The 19,988-nt window shown below is 48.6% G+C and overlaps 3 protein-coding genes across 3 annotated transcripts; 1 reads left to right on the plus strand and 2 right to left on the minus strand.

The window, feature by feature from the left end:
• The first annotated feature begins 216 nt into the window (after nt 1-216).
• Nucleotides 217-6,512, plus strand: LOC107321151 (disintegrin and metalloproteinase domain-containing protein 9-like). The gene has a single exon (XM_015877778.2). It carries the CDS (start codon nt 798-800, stop codon nt 3,141-3,143), a length of 2,346 nt encoding a protein of 781 aa, XP_015733264.1. The 5' UTR covers nt 217-797; the 3' UTR covers nt 3,144-6,512.
• On the minus strand, nt 3,721-16,001 carry TMEM116 (transmembrane protein 116). Its single transcript, XM_015877788.2, has 11 exons — nt 15,825-16,001; nt 15,453-15,499; nt 15,301-15,364; nt 11,870-12,001; nt 8,000-8,104; nt 6,436-6,485; nt 5,974-6,057; nt 5,752-5,890; nt 5,074-5,218; nt 4,886-4,959; nt 3,721-4,346 (listed from the first exon to the last, which is right to left on the minus strand). Exons 1-11 carry the CDS (start codon nt 15,873-15,875, stop codon nt 4,146-4,148), a joined length of 1,092 nt encoding a protein of 363 aa, XP_015733274.1. The 5' UTR covers nt 15,876-16,001; the 3' UTR covers nt 3,721-4,145.
• Nucleotides 16,002-16,091: 90 nt separating this feature from the next.
• On the minus strand, nt 16,092-19,750 carry ERP29 (endoplasmic reticulum protein 29). The gene is made up of 3 exons (XM_015877791.2): nt 19,587-19,750; nt 18,128-18,266; nt 16,092-17,668 (listed from the first exon to the last, which is right to left on the minus strand). The coding sequence occupies exons 1-3, from the start codon at nt 19,701-19,703 to the stop codon at nt 17,166-17,168; spliced, it is 759 nt and encodes a 252-aa protein (XP_015733277.1). The 5' UTR covers nt 19,704-19,750; the 3' UTR covers nt 16,092-17,165.
• Nucleotides 19,751-19,988: the final 238 nt, after the last annotated feature.

Below are 19,988 nucleotides of genomic sequence, written 5' to 3' on the forward strand. Positions count from 1 at the left end.
CGGAGCAGTGAGGATCCCAGGGTGGTTGGGGCAGAGCCATTTACTTGTACCAGTGTGCAGCAATCAGAAAGATAAGCACAAGGTGATACAAGAGATTTACTAACAAGGGAACCAATGCAATAAAAAGCATTAAAAGGAAAGGAAAAAAGACAGCTCACCCATCTATGAATATCTATGCTCACAGGGAAAAACCTCACCAAAAAGGGATCTCCAGAAAGGTCTCCTTCCCCAGTGCCAGCCATCCCTTCCATGAGGTCTAAGAGAGGTGCAGCCAGGTTCACCCCTTCGGCTCACATACATGAATTGCCTTCACCTGTGCTTCCAGGGCTGATCAATCCTTTCTTCAGGTGCTCAATCAGTTCTTCAGGCTGGGACTCATCAGTTCCCACACAGCTGTGCATGAAAAGCACAGGCTGGTTGTGCAGGGGGAACCCCAACCTGTGTCCTGGGGGTGCTGTTGGCAGCAGGGGTCTCCAATATGGGGTGTTTCAGAAGTACAGTAGAGCAAGCAGACAGCGTACCAATAAATAAATATATTGGGAGGGAGCTCTCAGGAAACCTACTCTGATAGGGCTGAGTGATAAAGAAGACTGGAGACCAGAGGTTTACACACTGGCAAAGGAGGCAAGGCAATAAATGAGGCACAGAACAGCTCGGGTTGGAGGGGCCTTTAGAGAGCAGTGCTGTGGGAACAGGCTGCCACAGCACAACATGGCGGCCGGAAGTGATGCGGCCTTTCCGGAACCTTCTTAAGGGAGCAGCCGGGCGCCATTTCCTAGAGCCTTAAGGGTGAGGGGATGGAGATGCTGGTGCCACGGGGGGCTCCTCTGAGGTGCCTTTCCTCTGCTTTGAAGGTGGTGATGTGTTTCCAGGCTCCTGGGATGGCACTGCTCTTCAGGTTGGGGGTCTGGGTGGTGCTGGGGGCTCTTCTCCTTCCTGAGGCAGGCAGCCATCACCCACCACCCGGTTATGCTGTCCATGAGATCATCCGGCCGAGGACACTGGTGACAGTAGCAGGCAAGTCAGCATTGGGAGAGGTGTCCTACATCATCAGGGTGGAGGGTAAAGACCGCATCGTCCGCCTCATGCAGACACAAGGACTGGTGGTGAGCAACCTCCCGCTCATCACCTACAGCCCCAGTGGGAGGAGGGTGGTGGAGCAGCCCCATGTCCCTGAGGGCTGCTACCATCTGGGCTATGTAGAAGGCAGCCCCGGCTCCATGGCAGCACTGAACACCTGTGCGGGGCTGAGGGGACAGCTGAAGATTGGGAACCTGAGCTATGGCATCCAGCCTGTACCGGGCTCCCTGACCTTCCAGCACCTTCTCTATCGACGAGAGAAGAACTGGAACAGGTTCTCAACGTGTGGCTTGACTGACATAGTGATGCGAAAGCAACCAAACTGGAGGGGGGCAAAAAAACCTTTAGGGAAGAAAAGATTGGATCAGAGGCTGCAGCACACCAGATATGTTGAGATATATATCGTGGTGGACCAACAGCTGTTTTCCTTCCAAGAGAGGAATGAAACCACTGTGATGTTTCTGGTTATAGATACAATCAATTTAGCAGAAATACATTATTATTCTCTGAAGGTCCGCATCTGCCTAATTGGGCTGGAGATCTGGACGCGTGGCAACCTCATCAGGGACAGCCCAGATATAGAAGAAGTTCTTAACAATTTTAATGACTGGGGAAATAAGCACCTTTCCCCTCGGATTAAATATGACATTGCACATCTATTCACTTACACAGACTTTGGACTCACTGTTGGGCTGGCGTACATAGGCAGCATCTGCCACCCTGGCTACCGGTCAGCTCTTGTATCTTACATACGAGAAGATCTTGCGACCTTTGCAATTATTTTTACGCATGTGCTGGGTCACAACCTGGGGATGGAGCACGATAGAAGGGAGTGTAGTTGTGGAAATGCCAAGTGCTACATGACGGGAGGTTCAGTTGACGGTGCCACGGCTTTCAGCAACTGCAGCATTCAGAGCTATTTAGACCTGCTCAGCAGTGGGGATGGCAACTGCTTAAACAACATCCCCGAGCCCAACAAATTCTTCACTTTTAAGACCTGCGGCAACAAAGTGATAGATGAGGGAGAGCAATGCGACTGCGGGGGGATTCATGACTGCCGAGGCAATCCCTGCTGCTACCATGACTGCAAGTTGAAGCCAGGTGCTGTCTGCTCTGTTGGGCAGTGCTGTCAGAAGTGCCGCTTTCAACCTCCAGGATACATGTGCAGGTCAGAGGCAGAGGAGTGTGATTTGCCTGAGTACTGCAATGGGACTTCTGAATGGTGCCCAAGTGATCTGTACCTTCAGGATGGGACGCCCTGCAGTGACGATGGTTACTGCTACAGGGGGAGATGTGCGTCCCTTGACAAACAATGCAGAAAAGTCTTTGGGGCTGAAGCTCGGGTTGCTCCAGAAGGTTGCTTCAAACAGCAGAACATGAAAGGGGATCGATTTGGCAACTGTGGTGGCGATGGGAATGAAGTTGCTTTTGTGGAATGTAGGCCCCAAAATGCTCTGTGTGGAAGGCTGCAGTGTGTGAATGTAAAGAAGACAGCCTTTCTGGAGAAGTCTGAAACCCTCATTCAGGCGCCAGGACCTGAGGGTTGGTGCTGGGGCACAGTCCACAAAGCTAGCATAGATACACCTGATATCGGAGGAGGAACTGATGGCACCAAATGTGGTCCAAAGCATATCTGTATTAACAAGATATGCACGAATTCCACCATCTTAGCCAAGTGTGATGCAAATGTATTGTGCAACGAAAACGGAGTTTGCAACAACCTTGGGCAATGCCACTGCTACCCTGGCTGGGCCCCCCCCGGCTGCGAGTACCATGGACTTGGGGGCAGTTTGGACAGTGGCCCCCCACCAGCTCTCATGATCTCCAACGCAGAGGCTGTCCATGATAAAACTTTTGGGATTGCAATAGGAATCACTGTTCCCGTTGCCTTCGTTCTCGGTGCTCTCCTCTTTGTTGTCATCAAATACATTAATACAATAACTGCATTTTTCAGGAAAACTTCACCCATAGAGACATCTGAGACTCCTGAAAACGAGGAGCAGAAGTCGGAAGAAGAAGAAGAAGGAGAAAAAGAAGAAGAAGAAGAAGAAGACAAAGTTTAAAAAACATGAAAGCACTGGGAAGTTCATCAGCTGAGCTTTGGGAAGGACTGAGGGGCTCTGTGCCCAGACTGACAGTCCCAGATCTGTACAAAGTGATTTATTTAATGTTGTAAACTGTATAAAAGTTAATTACACAAAACTTGAGTATTTCCATTTCTTGTATTCCCGACTATGTAAATAAATTTGGGTTGGGCCCCAAAAACAAAACTGTGAGAAATTAAAGAGCATGAAAAAATATAGGGTTGTTTTCCCCTCAGTGTAGCTAAAGACACGTTTATGGGACCACAGTAATTCACTTAAACATTTAGAGGAGCAAGTGAAGTCCTACTTTCCTGGTTTGTGAGAGATGCTCTGCTGGGTTGAAGAACCTTATTTTTCTGAGTGTTGTGGCTGAGCAGGAGTTGGGATGAAGGGAGATGTGAGAAAAGTCAAAGCGTGGAAGTACATGCTGATGATTGAATCACCAAGGTTGGGAAACACCTGTAAGATCATCCAGTCCAACCATGCAGTCTTGCTCCATGCAGCTGGCTAGCAGGAGGGTGCATGCTCTTGTTTTCATATTGAATTAAAAGATGGATTTAAAAATATTCATCTTTGCTTTAATGTTAACTCGTAATGGCAAATAACTGACAAACACGTAGAAAAGTAAAACGTCTTTTGACCACACGCCCTCAAAGGAGCTGTACTAGATCTTGGAGTTGTTACATTTAATTTGCTGTATTTCTAGAGATACTTCCATAAGGAGAAAGCCTGTGCTAAAAATTTACCGGGTTTTAAAGGATCCCTTTCAAGTCCATAGAAATCTGTAAAATAAATAACTATCTTCACTGAAAGTGCTTTTCTGACAGATCTGCTCGGGCTCTCGCAGAACTACAGTTAACCGTGCTGGTGACAAAACAGTTCACACCAAGACAGCCCAGCAGCTGTGCTGGCTGGCATTGCTAAAATACGACGAGGCCCCATTGGGATGCTGCCTACTCTCGTTTTTGCTGCAGGAATTCATCAGAGCAGGGTTGATGTGGACACCTCAGTGTCTGGAGGGCTGGCAGGGAGTGTGCTGGCATAGAACTTCTTCTGAGAGCGCAGGAGAGGAGTCTGAGTGTCAACGTCACGGCAGATATTGCGTTTGAGGGAGAGGAAGACGTGCTGTGTCCAGCCGTACACAATGCAGTTCAGAAGTCCCTGGGAAGCTGCTGTCAGTGCCTGGGAGAGATGGCAAGGGAGATCAGGGCTGCTTTGTCAGTCAACACTGCACAGCATTCAGCAGCTCCCTGCCAGCCTGTCAAATCTGACACGTTACTCCAGGCCTCCCACTTCCAGCATGATTTTATCTATCTGCAACCCCCATGTGATATAGAAATCTCACGGTTATTTTAATAATCCCTGCTAAATTCTGCCTCCGGCACATCAGGCAGCTGGACGAGTGCTGGGGAGGAATTTCAATCAGAGACTGTCAGAGAAATAGAAAAATGTAACTGAATTCTGAGGATCCCTTCTAGTCCTACTTAATGCAATCTTCATGACAGTGTGATTTTTGGCTACTGAGACCTTTTCAAGTCTGCAAAAAACACAGCAACTAAGAAAGAACTTTTTTTTTTGCCAACAAAAGGCAACCAAAGCAGTTACGTTCATAGCTAGAAAAGCTCTGTTTTGTCAAGCAGATGTTAGAAATAGACAAACACTAATTCATCTGTTCAAGCAGAGAAAGCAGATCATCAGAGGATGCAGACAAAGACTTTTACCTGCAGAACAAGAAGAGCCATGTAGATTTTGCTGCTTGTTGAAGCTGTCAGCTTCAGTATTCCAAGGAGGACAGCTGTGAGGAAGGATTGACAAAAGGGTGTTGCTTTAACCTCACCTCCTTTGACTTTCATTCCCAGGCACTGTGTCTTGGGGGAATATTGTGAGTGTAAATCAGCTCTCTGCTAACCTGGGGCCCAGCAGCAGAAGAATGCGATGGGGTAAAAAACCACTCGTTGTTCCACCATCTTAATCATTGCCCACTGCTGATCTCCCAGGAATCCTGTGGAGTTTACGAACCTTTTGTACAAACCTCGGGCTTGAATGAGTACAACCTGAAAAGAACAAGCACACATTCTTGCTTGCATTTTCAACACATGCTCAGATCTCGCTTGCTCCTCTGTAGAACAGAATAATATCTCATGTTTTTTGGTGAAATCCTCATGTCAGTCTATTAAACCTCTTCACACTGTGCAACATTGTGCTTCCTAGGAGACAGCAGTTGCTTTGCACATGATCTTCTCTGAACTGAGGACTCTTCATTGATTATTCTCTTGCACTGAGCTGCCATGTGATCTCTGCTGCTGTTCTCTAAACCTTCTCTGCCTACTCTGTCCTGTTTGAGATGGGCCGCTCCAGATGGATTTATATTTTCTCCTGCCCCCCAGCTCTTCCAAAAGTGAAGCAGCACTGCACAGTTCTTCTCCTCACACTGTCTGACTGATGATACTATCCAAGTAAACTTGGCCGACTGAGAAACATCTTGCATGCAAAGTGATTTGTGACTCATGTAATGATGAAATGGGGTAGAACTTCTCACGCTATCCAGCTGGTGCAATGGCTAGCATGCAAGGATTATGTTTCTTACCAGAATAGCTATGAAGCTGACCAGAAAGGAAACAAGGAAGACCCCAATGCCATAGAAATGCATGGCTCTGCAAACAGAGCCATTCAGCGTTAGCGGCTCGTTGGTGGGCTCAGCCATTTCTGTGTGCATCAAGAGACATCTGTGGGGAAAAAGCGAGCAGCCTGAGCTCTTGCCATGACTCAGAAGTGGTGAGGCTGTTTCAGAGAGAAGCATGAGCCTTACCCATGCTTTTGACTGAAGTTCTGGTAGCAGTTACTGCTGTTGCCCAGGCAAAACACAGGCATCATAAGAAGAAAAGGGATCAGGCTAGGAGAAGAGAGGACAACAGCACAGTTACCGCACTGCAGTGCACCTGCTGCCAGCAAAACACTCCTCGTTATTTCTTCTGTCACTGCAGAAGGCTTAGAAATTGTTTTTATTGACGCTGCTCTAGAGGGATATTTTACCAGCTTTGCTAATTTCTACATTTCATTCATACAGACAATTGGTAAAAGGAACACACCGAGAAAAGACTGCATATGGTTAATAAAGTTATAACTACCTTGGCTGGAAGAAGGTCCTTACATCCCAAGACTCTTGCTCTGAACATTCAGTAAAGCTCACATCAAAGTAAGTATAAGGCAGGGATCAGTGCACTACAATTTACAAACTCACACCGTTTTGCCAGAGGGAAATGAATCTTACCTGGACAAAATTGTTGCTACTCGGCCAATGCAACTGGCATAATCTACAACCTGCAAAGTCCAAATAGTTTAGTTAAATGATTGCACAGCCAGTGGCTCCCAGCAACCAGCTCCCAGGGAGTGCTCCAGCAGTTCAAGGTTCTATAATGCTGATAAATCCCCAGACCAAATACAAATGTTTGTTTCCACTTTGCACTGAATCAATAATGCAGGGTTCAGCGTGCGCTGACGTGCAACAAATACAACCTACACTTCCACAAGCTCACTGACATGTCCTCCTTCAAGACGTGGGAATTGGAGAGGGGAACTTTGAATCAGACAAGTAGTAGACACTCTATGAACTCCTTGGTGTAAATAGTCATTCTTTGTGCTCCTCATTAATCTAACCTGGCCCTGTTCCTAAGAAACTTCATGTTCTGATGAAGAAATGAAGGCAAATTGGATGCCCTGGTCTGAGCTCACCAGGAAATGTACTTTGCCAGCTGGCATCCATGCACCAGCTGTGAGAATACAACATGGGCACAGCTGTAGTGTGAGGGAACTCACTGTAGGTCATGCATTTTGAATGGGAGTCCAGCAAGAAGGAAACCAATCCTACAAGCAGATCCAAACCCTACAGACAAGAGCCCTTGAAATACAGACCAATCTGCTCCACCTGCTGCTCCTACACAGACAGCTGGAGTACCTGAGACACAAAGTTTGTTGTGCACAGCACGTCTGGGGAAGAAGAAGGGTATAGGCAGGGCTGGAGCTGATGTGTTCAATGGGAAGAGCTGCATAGTCTGTTGTCCTGCAGCAATATATATCAGGAAGAATTTCAGTTACATAGAAACTGTTTAGCCAGGTGTGAGTAATGAAACAACTGCAAGTAGAGATTTTGATCACATGGTGTGTGAAGTGTTTGTTTTAGCCTGTAACTCAAAGAGTATTTTTGAGTACTATGTCCTTGTTCCTCAGTTCCCAGTGATTACACCGTCTCCAAAATGGGCTTTTATAAAGGTCAGTAATGATGAAGTCAGGACCACCCATTCTTCATGGAGCCAATTCACACCTTTATCAGCAGCTCCCTTATGTCACACCTACCTCAAACTCTCACAGTATATTACTGACGCTCTTGAATTCTTTATGATAGCTGGGGAGGACAGAAATTGCAATTCTCTGTTCCAAACTGTTCAGGTCCCTGCTGCTCTAGAGAACTATTACCCTGCCATGAACTTGTAGAAGGCAGTGAAAGCAATAAACCTTTTATTCAACTGGTGCAAATTGCTAACCTGTGGAAGAACTTCACCAATACACAGTTCTGAGCTTCCTCTTCTGCGTGACTTGCATTGACAATTGCTTTTGCCCATTTCAGTCTTGCAAAATTAATCTTTCATTGAGATCATATAGCAGACTGAGCTGTATTTCTGCTGATCAATCTGGTCCAGCAAGATATGTCAGCTCATACAGTCACAGTGCAGAAGGACCCTTAAAGTCCTTCTGACAAGACAAACTGTCATATATGCACCTCTTAAACCCCACACAGTTATGCCTCACAACAGCTGTTGTGCATCTATCGTACTCACTGTGGGGGGCATCCTGTTAAGGTTCTGATTGTATTTCATCTTCAGGTCCATGTACAGATGCCAGGTGTAGTTGGCAGTGTATAGGAAAGAGGCCACATAGAATACCTGAGGAACAGAAACAACCAACATTTTAGCTCTACAACAGTAGTTCCTGTAGCAGCATTAGCTCTTCACCATTGAAGCATGGGCCAAAGGCAGGATATTAAGCAGTGTGATGGACTACCAAAGGTGAGGTCCCCAACCAACACTGGTGAAGGATGAGTGTGCAGGGGGTCTCACCTTAGCCAGCACAAAAGCAACTTCCCTTTGGCCCTAAATCAGGGACATGAGAGCTGATGACCAAAGGACCATCTTGTAAATACAAATATTTGTGACTTGGCTCATTCTGGGCTCAAATTCAATTAAAAGGGGTCAAAGGCTCTTGGATCCATTCTTTATCCTACATCCATTAGGAAACACAACACAGACACGGCACTTAGATTTTGTAACTCACATAATGAGCTCACTAAGCAGTGAATTCACAGAAACAGAAAACAATAATATATTTAAAGAAGAAAGAGGGGGCAGAGGACACAACACTTTCACAGTAAGCGAACATCAACATGCTAAGAGCCCTCTTCCCTCCATGGGAAAAAGAAGGAAAGAAAACTGTTTCCCACAGTGAGCTTCTTCCCAGCCCTTGACTGAAGCTTGAGGTAAAGCCAAACACCTGAAATCTCCTTTAAAAAGAACAAATCTGTCTTGCACTTTTTATGAATCCCCAGCCCTGGTTTCTCCAGGCAGTCAAGTGCAAACAGTGCTGCCTGACCTCGAGATATATATGCGTGTGTTGTTTGTCACAGGAAACACATGCTTCATTGACAAAGGCAAAGAGGAAGGGCTGGGCTATTGAATTTTCCTGTAGATTTTCTACCCTCTGCCAAAGAAGCATGAAGCACAGGTTTGTCAACCTGGTACCATCCAAGTCCAGGAATGCAGTCACTAAATAAACCTGGTCTCCTTCACTGAGGTTGCAAACACTCTTGGCTGGTTCTCAAGAGGTTCAGTCCGAGGGGCTGTTACACTGCAGCAGAAATATTACAGTGACTTTCCAGCTCATTAGAGGAGGTTTAATGAGGGTTCATAGCCATTCTTCAATTACTTCCAGGGAAAGTCATCAGAACGGTCCACAAAGATAATTCTCTTGCACTTCAAAATGCCTTGGAGAGCTCGGAAATGTCAGCACCGTATTCTTTTTAGGAAGAAGGAACTTGAGAAGTTGCCAGAAGGAAGAGAAGGGAGTTCTCCTCCCCTGAGCCCCACCTTGGGCTGGGGATAGTCCTGCAGGAGGAGATAAAGCAGCCGCTGGGAGACATGGGAGTCCCTCATTATAACACTTCTGTGGCTTCCCATTGTGCTTAGCAGCATGAGTGGGGCTTGCCAGGACATTATTAGGCCACTGGAAATGAACTGGAAGAATGTGGGGGAATTGTGCAATTATAACCACAATCTCTGCTCTGGACTTCACTTATTGCAATTCAAAGGCAAAGTAAGGAGGAGAAAAGTAGAAAGTCCAGGCATAGCAGAAGGGAGCACTATTTACATTTAATATCATGAGTTTAACCAAGAGTCTGGAGCCAAAAAAAGTCTTTGAAACAAAACCATCCCCTCCTTTACAAGGTGGTGGAGATGCTGAGGGAATTCCATCAGCAAGAACTTCAGTCCTTGGTAATAAACTGAAGGTGAACAGTTTGCATAAGCCAGAATATTGTCCTGCTCCTAAGGAAATGCCTGGAGACAACCAAATCACATGCAGTACAATGTGGTTCTCTGTCAACATGAGTGCTGAGCTCCCCTATGGCTCACAGCATTTTACAGATTTTAGGTGTTTGTGTGCAAACAAGCCACGTGTATTTATGAGACACCCAGGAATGCAACCCTTGCAAGACTTCTCCTCTCCACACAGGCAGGACAGGGCCAGGAGACATTTATTCCTACTTCATTTGGTTACAGATCACTTACACTCTGTAGAAGGCACCGGTCAAACCTGTTGCTGGCTCCTACTTACGCACAAGATGTTCCCACCACATAGAAGCATTGCTGGGGTGTTGAGCAAGGAGGTGTCCTCTACCTTGTCACATGCACCATGCGGGCGCCGTTGCTATGGCAAGTGCTCCATTTGTTTTAATTTCTCACAGAGCAAACAGCAGCAAGAGCTCCTGCCAGACGCATGCTATCTCAGCTGTCCTGCTGCTGAGGACCAGTAACCCTGTGGCTGAGCTTGGGATGGGGCAGGCAACCTGCACACCCCCACACCTCACCCCGACAAGTCCTGAAAAGACTGAGGGAGTAAAGCTCCCTCCCCTCACTAGTGTCCCTAAAAAGCTTGGTCACAGGCTGGAAAAGTAAGGGTAGAAAAGAGGCAGAAAGGCAAAAGGGCACAGCATGCTCTCTGCACCACCACTGAGAAAGGATGCTGTATTGTGTGCACCCAACCTGCTTCTCCTCCAGCACTGAAATGTCTTCTCCAGGCTGTAAGAAAATCACTCCAGCACTGAACTTCAAGGACTGTCCCCTACTCAAAGCTACAAGGGGAACATCTCTGCAATGCCTCTTCCACATCTCCACAGGTTCCTTCCACCTTCAGGCTCTGAAAAGTCTCTCGAGCTGTTCTCAGCTTCCCTTCTACCATGACATGAAAGACATCTTTGATGTTGCTCTGCCTCATTCCCAAATGGCCAATTGCACCGTTACTTCTCTTGGAATGAACATATTGCACTGCTTCCACAGTAGCACAAGGGAGCTTGAGAAAGCAGAGATGAGCCAGAAGAGGAACAGCTGCTCTCTAAGCACAGCACTCACCATCACAAGTAATACGATTTCACCCAAAGGCACAGCTGTTGAAAATATCCCAAGGCAGCAAACACCCATCCCCAAACACAAAGCAGTGTGATTGTTCTCACACCATACAATTCCCTGTCCTCTCTTAGGTACACAGAGAGCCTTGCTAGCTTTGGATGCTACAATGCAGCAGAGACAGTTCCTATCTGTGGGTACCACACTGCTTCCAAGGAGCTGGACCAGCCCTCACAACACACACAGAGGCTCCCAACAGCCACTTGCTCTTCCCAGACATATTTCTGCAGGTACTTTGAAAGGAAACCATTAAGACCAGGGACCACCCCTTGCAAACCAGTGCTGTGGCCCACACTCAGCTGTGCCCTGAATTATCTTTCAAGAGCAGTGATATGCAGCACCTGATGTTGTAAGGAGAACTCAGTGAGACAAAATCAAACGATCAGGAAAATGGCATTTCGCTCATTTCACTCCAATTATGCTCAGAAATCAGCCTGAGTGCTGGATATGAATTGCTGGGGCATGGTGTTGAGGCTGAATGGATGCAGCAGCCCCTAAGCATCCACAGGATCAAGTCGGCAAGATGAGGAAGCTCTTTGTCTGACTAAAATGTTAACCTTTAGCCTAAGTGAATGACAGAACGCATCTGTTCCTGCCCAGAACGGGAAAAGCACGAAGAGGAATTGAAAAGCTGCAGTATGGGAAGCACACAGATAATCCTTGGCCCTGGACCAACAGGAAATAGATAAAGACCCATCTACTCACTTTACAGAAGCAACCCAAACACTGTAACCACAACATCCCATGCTCTCCTTGCCTTTCTTACTGCCTCTCGCAAGTCAGCTGTGCCCACACCCCAGCACCGTTCTATCTGTTGTACAAATGAAGAGCTGTGCTAAGCCAAGTTCACACAAGGATCCTGTGCCAAAGCCTGTCTTGAAACAGTCCCCAGTGGCCATGCTGTGATCGCTGGGAGACTAATTACAGCAATGAGCACAACGTAACAGCATGAACTGTGATGCCAAGGCTACTCACTTGTCCCATCGCCTGCAGGTTGTAGCAGATGAGATCCTGCTTGGAGGTTGGTGTGCTATAGAGCAGCGCTCCAGCGATCCAGCACATGCCCAGAAATAGGTCAGAGAGACTCAGGTAGAAAAGAGGACGAACCTGAAAAAAGTTAAAGTGGTCAGCAGGTTTGGACAATGGCCATGACATCCCCACGGCCACCAACAGCAGCAGCTTTAACCCCTCATCTAGATGTGTTTTCACCCCCAGTTCTTTAGACAGGGCAGATAAAAGCCCTCTGATTCCTGCTCTCAGGAGCTGCTTCTGTGCAGACGCTTCTGTTCTAAGCACCTTCTCTGCCCCAGGATCCAAGAGCAGCATCAAACCGTACAGAAAACATTCCAAAGGTCCCCGGTGCAACACTATGGCAGAATGAGACAGGTGTGCAGGCAGAAGTGAGGTTGTTTATGAAATCAACTAAAAGAGCGATCAAACATCAGTTAAACACAAACTCTTCTTCAGATGTGGAATTACTCAACACAGACATTTTTTTCTATGTTTTTCATGGCATTTCAGTTGATGACTAAGACTGAATCTTGTCACACCTTGTTCGCATCTGTGTGGAACAGAGTCACATCTCTAAGGACAGTTTCCACCCTACTTCCAGTTTCCATGCACTGGCCAAAAGGGCTGCAAACACTGCAGGAAAATATCTGTGCAAAGTTCTGGCCAATGCTGGCATTGTTAGTGGTAGAGAACACACTCTGGAAAAGCAGCCTAATTATCTAGATTCTTAATTGTAGTCTTTGGTACCTAATCTTCAGCAACCTGGAGAGAAAATGATGGCTTCTTTTCTTCCCCATAGGAAATTATAATACTAAATACAGCAGGGAAACATTTCAGCAGGGCTTGATTTTGAGATCGCCTTGCCTCTCCAGTTCTGAATCTGTACTACTCAACACAGTAAATACAGCTTCTACATCCCTACATTTACAAATGTCTCTTTTAAACAGTGATCGATCCAGACTTTCCCTTGCTGGTGCATAACAGAAGCACTGGCAGGCAGAGGATGGCAGGTTGGGAAGCTTTAAGGTTGTGAGCATTGCAGGTTAGAGCCAAGCTGCTCTGAAATAAGAAAAGCAGCAATATTTGCATCCACACAGGTTACCCCTTTCTCTAGCAACACGTGTCCTCGGTGAGAAGCACTGCAGGAAGCTGAGGAACCTATACAAAAACCTATACAAAGAAGTAGGTGGCCCAGTCGTAAGCAAAAAGCAGCATGGTTCTTGTTTGCAAGAGAATAAGGAAAAAAAAACACAAAAAAACCAAATGGTATTTATAAAATAGAGGAAGGGAACGTAAAGACGTAATGATTCAGGAGAGCTGCCAAGCTGCAGCATACGTGTTGATCTTGCTATGCCTGGCTGCTGCCCAGAGACATCTGCCTGCAGAGAACCTGTTGAGATGACAGAGGAAATTCCAGGTTCACTGCTTGCCATCATTTCTTCTGACTGATTAAGCTCTTGCTGAAGTTCTACTAACTTCATAGACACACATGCACAAAAAAACCAAGTTCCAAGATTGCAATATTTGATTTCCTCAGCTGGGGGTTGGAGGGGGAAGTGTTTATAATATTTTTTCTCCTCCCAGCCTCCAGAGCTGTTTATATTCTACTCTGGAGTCTCATGACACAGGGAATATTCAGTTTGTGGCAAGCTTTGATATGGATTTCTTCCAGCCCCTTTGTTTACTTGCCTATAAAACCAGAAGCGTAGGGACAAGAGGATGGGGAAGTTAGTGAAGAGTTTGCTGCTTCTGAAACACCAGCAGCGGATCCTGCAGCAGCAGAACAAGAGCCTGGAAGCCTGATGTAAAGGGGTTATTCTGGCTGATATCCATCCTATCCAGATTTGCAATAATAATCAGAGCAGAAACATCTGGACTCTCTTGAGCCACAACAGTCCATCTGTGAACTGGAGCCATGTGTAATTCACAAGCAGTGAGAGCCTCAGTCACATCATATGACCAATAAATAGCACGAGGGCTCCTGAGTAATGCGGACTTGTGCCCTGGAAGTCAATGGGCTGCTGAGTCACTCTGGGACCCTCACCCAGCTCCACAACACACCAGAGGGGAGGATCTCAAGAACCACATCCAGTGCTCTTCAGGCGCAGGCAATGTGTCTGCAGCTCTCAACCCAAGGAGCTTTTGATAGACATTAAGTGCAGCACGAAGCAACTGTCCTAGCACCAAGGTAGAGATGCAGCTCTCCTTCCTCATTGGGAGCACACTGAGATCTCTGCAGCTCATTCTGGATGTGCTGGGCATGCTGTTTCTGTGAGGCTCTGGCTACCCAGGAGCAATCTGCCCTGGAGACATGGAATCACATTTTCCATCCTACCCCACTTCATCCAGTGGCATGTCATTTGTTAGCCTGTCTACATGCCTTCCTTTCCTGAGGATAATTAACTGCATTCCCTGAAAGTCCTGGACTGTGGGCTGAAGATCAAACCCATGCTGAAGATGAGGGAAGTACAAAGACAGCTCTGTTACAACGCAGCTGCCAGCTTTACCACTCTACTGCTCTTAGTAGTAACCTGTTATCTGCACGGTCCACAGACCAGGCTGCAAATCCCAAACAAAGAACCACAGCTTCACACAGCTCTGTGCACTGCCTCTGATGGATGACTTACTCTGGATGGGCAGAGGGGGATTTACATGGACAGGAAAACCTGGCAGGCTTGGGATGGACTCTGTGATGACTGGTGTATCCTGGATATGCAGGATTCCCATGTGTGATGCACTTGGGATGTGACAGGTGCTGCTCTGGCAGTAGAAATGCTGACTGTTCTGCACATGGCCAAGGTGAAACCTTTCAAAGCTACGCTCCGTGGCTCAGCACAACAAACTGCTGTTCAGCCCAATCTGGTTTAGTCTGAACTCTGCAGGTCCTCCAAGCTGTGCCAGCTTCAGCAGCACACCTGCCTGTGAAAACCACCCAGAAAAACCCACAGAAAGACCCCCGTTCCTGCATCTCCCACAGTGGGCTTTGCCAATTTACACCCCAGCAGCTCTGTGTGCAGCTCCTCAGCCCTCCATGAGTTTTGCCCTATAGAAGAGGGCACAGCAACAACTCCTCATTGCCAAGAGGGGACTTGCTCAGTGTTAAGGAACCCGCTTCTCCCTGCACAGCACAGCTCAAGGTTAATCTCAAACCTGCCCCACGGACAAAGGGTCACTCTCTCCAGCAGCCCTTTGCCTTCCAGCTGCTGTAAACAAGATTTAGCCAGAAAAAAACCCCAAGATGTGCAAGGTGCCAACAGCTCAGCGTGGAGAGAATAAGGGGTGCAGACAGGAGCTGCACTCAATGTCCTTATGGGACTTATGGGACTCTTTTAAGACTCTTATAAGTCCTTACGGGACTCTTTCAACTCGGGTATCCTATGGTTTATAGTCCTTACCTCAGGGGACCGCACCACGTTTTGAAAGATGGCATAAGTGATGATGGAGCTGGAACCTGTAACACTGACAGAACAAAGCACAGGTTGGGATGGGATGGGTGCATAGCCGGGATACAGCATCTCCCTTCTTGTTGGGAACCCGTTCGTTGTACCTGAGCATGGCCATGGTGAAGTGGATCCACTGCAGAGCCGAGTAGACCTGGGGGAGAACCAAAGAATGAGGCACAGAATGAGGCACAGAATGAGGCACAGAATGAGGCACAGAATGAGGCACAGAATGAGGCACAGAATGAGGCACAGAATGAGGCACAGAATGGAGCCTCGAGCTCCACACAGCACCGCTCAAAACCCCAACCCTATTCTGAGCCCTGTCCGAGCTCCAGCTGCTCGTGAGGAGCCCATTCCGTGCCCACCACCCTCCGATAAAGAACCTTGTCCTAACGGAGATCCACACAGAGCCCTTGTAGAGCCCTCATGCAGCCCAAGAGCAGAGCAGAGGGGAAGGGCCGTCCATGGGCGCTCACCTCCTGCCATCCCCCCTCCAGCCGGGACGCGGCCGCCTCCGGGATGTCCATGGGCACCGCCGCTCTCCCCTCACAGCTCTCAGGGCTCCGAGCACCGCCCGCGCTCCTCCCCGTCTCCCCTCCAGCAGTGGAACGAAGCAGACCCTGCTTAGCTTACCCACACCGCCCCCACTCGGAGCACACAGGGAACGCGCGGCTGAGGACTCGGTCACCTCAGGAGCCTCCACAGCTTTTTGTCTTACCACAGAGCTCAGAAAGCAGCAGCGATTTGTTGGAACGGGTTTTTATTATTATTATTAGAACAATATTAATACATTTCATCCGGCAGCTCTTCATCCCCACCCCAGGATTCAAAAGGCAGCAAAAGCTCCCACAGAAATCGATTTGCTGAGCAGAAAGCGCAGTCTCAAGGTGAAACTGGGAAGGTGTTTGTGAGCCTGATAAAGCTTGTATGGGAATTAACACTTTTTTGTTGTTGCAAGACCTCGTTTTTAAACAGTTTTAACTCTGCCAAGGGCTGCTGAAGCTTTAGTTTCACAGTGTCGTTCTGGAGATCAGGCTGGAAAAAGCATTTTCTGCATGTTAGCAACTGCTTGGAACTTTTAAATATCACTTTTTGCCTCCTGCTCTTATTCATGAGGTGAAGCTTGGATAGGAAGGTCAAAAAAATGCATTGGAGCCATGGGGAAACTCACCTGAATTGAATCTGAATACTGAAAAAAAGAAGTATAAATGGGTGAGGCTCAAGAGTAACTGCAGCTGGAGGAGACCTCAGTGCTCAGACCAGGTACCGCAAAGGGGTTCTGCTGTAGAACAAGCTGTGATGTGCAGATTGAACCCAACAGCTTCTGGAGAAGGCAGATGGAAACGGCAGCTCTCGGTCAGCAGCAGGTAAGGACAGCACTAAGGGGGGAGAATGAGGGTGGGATGGGGGTGAGCAGGACAAAACCCAAAAGCAATGAAAGCAGGGACAGGTGGGTATGGCAGGGGCAACGCCTCTGTACCATTAGAAACATGGAATGTGAGACTGAGTTTTGTCATTGCTTTGCTGGGGAACAGCTGTAAAAAACCACCAGGAATGTGCTCCAGGCCAATAGAGTGATTTGGGATCTACTTTAACACTGTTATTTAATAGGATTTCACAATACTGGCAGCTTGCTTTAAGGTGGTTTTCCCAACATGTAAATACTGTGTTTTTGAGGCATTGCTTCCTCTTATCTTATAACTGAGGATCCAATGGTGTCTGCTGCTCTCTTGAAGTCAGTGGGAAGTTTGCTTGCACTGGGAGAACTGCTTAAGACTTGACAGTGTTTCACAGCTTGCACAAAGCTCCCCAACATATCAGAGCTCATCTTTATCATTGTTCTTCTTCAGGAACGAAGCCAGGATATTGAGGCTTTTCTGGAGCTCTTCCTTTTTCCCATCGCTCATTTTATTCTTCTCGATCAGTTTTGTGATTCGAACAACTTCGTTAGCAGCAAACTCTTCTCCTTGCTCCAGGATCTTGCTCATAATTTTCAAGTATTGCTCAGCCGATTTCTTCTCGGTTTCCTTTGCTCTCTCTAAGCTCTGTTGTCCCTTCTTCAGCAGTGCCTGACGTTCTGATTTGTCATTGACACCCATAAACTTGCTGGCCAACACATCGTACTCCTTCAGACAGCCCGGCATCCCCAGGTAGATGCCGTTACTCTTCAGCCAGCGCTGAATAGCCCCGGCTTTAATGTGACCAGAGTAAGGTAAGGGATTATCAAAGTCACCATCCTGGAACAAATAGAAGATAGGGTATTTCTCCTTGTCCAGCTTGTACTTTTCTCCCAGCTCGGTGTTCAGTTTATCGCCATAATCTGTTATGAGAGAACAACACAAACTAAGTATTTATCCTTATAAAACACTAAAACACTCCAGCCAACGCATCCTTATGTCTTCCAAATCCCAAACCCTAATGCGGCTCTGCTGTGCCTTCAATAAACACGAGTCATCACCAACATCTCTATGTACAAACCCACTTCTCCTTATTTAGATTTGGTTTTGTTCTTTTGCTCTACCTGTTGATTTCATTTATTATATAGTTACGCTGGTTTCTTTTCCTGACCTATGTGTGAGCACACACAGAGCATGCCAAGCAACATGTTTTCTGTTCTTACATCAATCACGTTTATTCTCGCAGTCAGATAACATCACTTTATCCCTGCAGTCAGATACCATCACTTGAAGTGATTCCAGCTGTGCTCACAGTCACACATCGCACTGCAGCACCTTTTCCTTCCCCCCCCCACAGCACAGCAATGCTCAGAGCTCCTCACCTGATATTCCCACCTCAGCCACCAGCAGCTCCTCGCTGGACCCCGAGCTCTCCGCCAGCTTTTTGAACTCATCTTGTTTCTCGCCATAAGGGTATTGAGTATCGAACTTCACCAGGACGAACTTGTGCTTTGGGATCACCTGAAACGACAAAACAAAGAATCAGGATCCAATCATTTCAGCTTGAAGAGATCCACGAGCAGCTGTAGGTTGTTCTTATCTTCCTATGCACTTAGTAGGTGCAGAGGGAGGATGGAGATTTCGTAACGATGGTAAATGACTCACTGCAGCGTGAAGGAAAAACGCGTGTAGATATTCCTACAGCAGATGATAGAGATGGTGTGATGGGTACGGATCTGCTCACTGCTTTATTTATATGTGACCTGCTCACTGCTGATCTGATTAGTGCCTTGGAAGAGAGGCAATGCAACAACTTTCAGCGGGACATGAAGAGGCCAAGTGTAATGTCACTGCGTGTCCCAGCGTGACCAACAGCTCCTGCCCCATCATCGTGCTCCATGCCCTGACTGCAGCTCTGCCGCTGCCTCCAGCAGCTCCCACATGCCTTGAGCTGGGCTCCAGCTGCGGCTGCCCACAGGGAGGGTCGGGATCACCTCCCTCACCTGCTGCTCGTATAGGGAGGTAGAAGGGCTGTAGAACATGGTATCCTTACAGCACCCATTAAACCAAGCAGGGGCTGCTCGGTACCTCGCACAGCTCACTGTGAGCAGGGCGGTGCATGTCGCTCAGCACAGCTCGGTACCTCGCACAGCTCCACTTGAGCAGGGCGGTGGCATGTGCTCAGCACAGCTCGCGGTTACCTCGCACAGCTCACTGTGAGCAGGGCGGTGCATGTCGCTCAGCACAGCTCGGTACCTCGCACTGCTCACTGTGAGCAGGGCGGTGCATGTCGCTCAGCACAGCTCGGTACCTCGCACAGCTCACTGTGAGCAGGGCGGTGCATGTGGCTCAGCACAGCTCGGTACCTCGCACTGCTCACTGTGAGCAGGGCGGTGCACGTGGCTCAGCACAGCTCGGTACCTCGCACTGCTCACTGTGAGCAGGGCGGTGCACGTTGCTCAGCACAGCTCGGTACCGGCGCTGTTTGTCTCTCTCCCACAGGCCCGGCTTCGTGCAGCGCTGCCTACGGCCGGTCAGGCCCCCGCGGCACGGCTCCACTTGGACCGCGCCGATTGGCTGCGCGCTGTGGCTGCCGCTCTCCCATTGGCTGTCTGGCGGCCGGTCCGGCGCCTCGGCTATTCCGCTGTCCCGACGGCTCAGCCCGGTGCCCGCCGCGCGCTCCGCCGTTCAGCCCATCCTCCCCCGTACCCCCCCCCGTCTGTCGGAGCTGCTCGTTGCGGTGCGAACAGCCGCGGTACTGACACAACGCTCCCGACGCGGCCGCACCCCCCTCCCCGAGCTCCCAGCTGAGCCCGGCAGCACCCTCCGTGCGGGCGGTACCTTGTAGAAGGTGATGGTGTCGAGGGGCACGGAGCCCTTGGTGTGCAGGGCGCTGCTGGGCAGCGCCAGGCCGAGCAAGCAGAGGAGCAACGAGCAGACAGCGGCCGCCGCAGCCATGGCGGAGCGCGGAGGGAGTGGGGCTGTGGGTCACGTGAGCGCCGGCCGCCGCCACCGGGGCTCGGCCCGCCCCCCTCCCGCCCCCTGCGCGGGGCTCAGGTGCGGCCCCAGCGTACGGCGGGACGGGAGGGGTTGGGAGCGACTGGTTGGTTGTGGTGGAGCGTTCCACGAGCACGTGGGGATTTTTGGTACCTGTGCACTTTCCTTACCCTGACAACATGGGTGAAGTGCGAGCAAGCAACGTGCAAAGCCTCAGCAGCAAGGGAGAGAGGATAGTAACATTAA

The sequence above is a fragment of the Coturnix japonica genome, chromosome 15 (genome assembly GCF_001577835.2).
Source record: "Coturnix japonica isolate 7356 chromosome 15, Coturnix japonica 2.1, whole genome shotgun sequence".
Classification (NCBI taxonomy): Eukaryota; Metazoa; Chordata; class Aves; order Galliformes; family Phasianidae; genus Coturnix; species Coturnix japonica.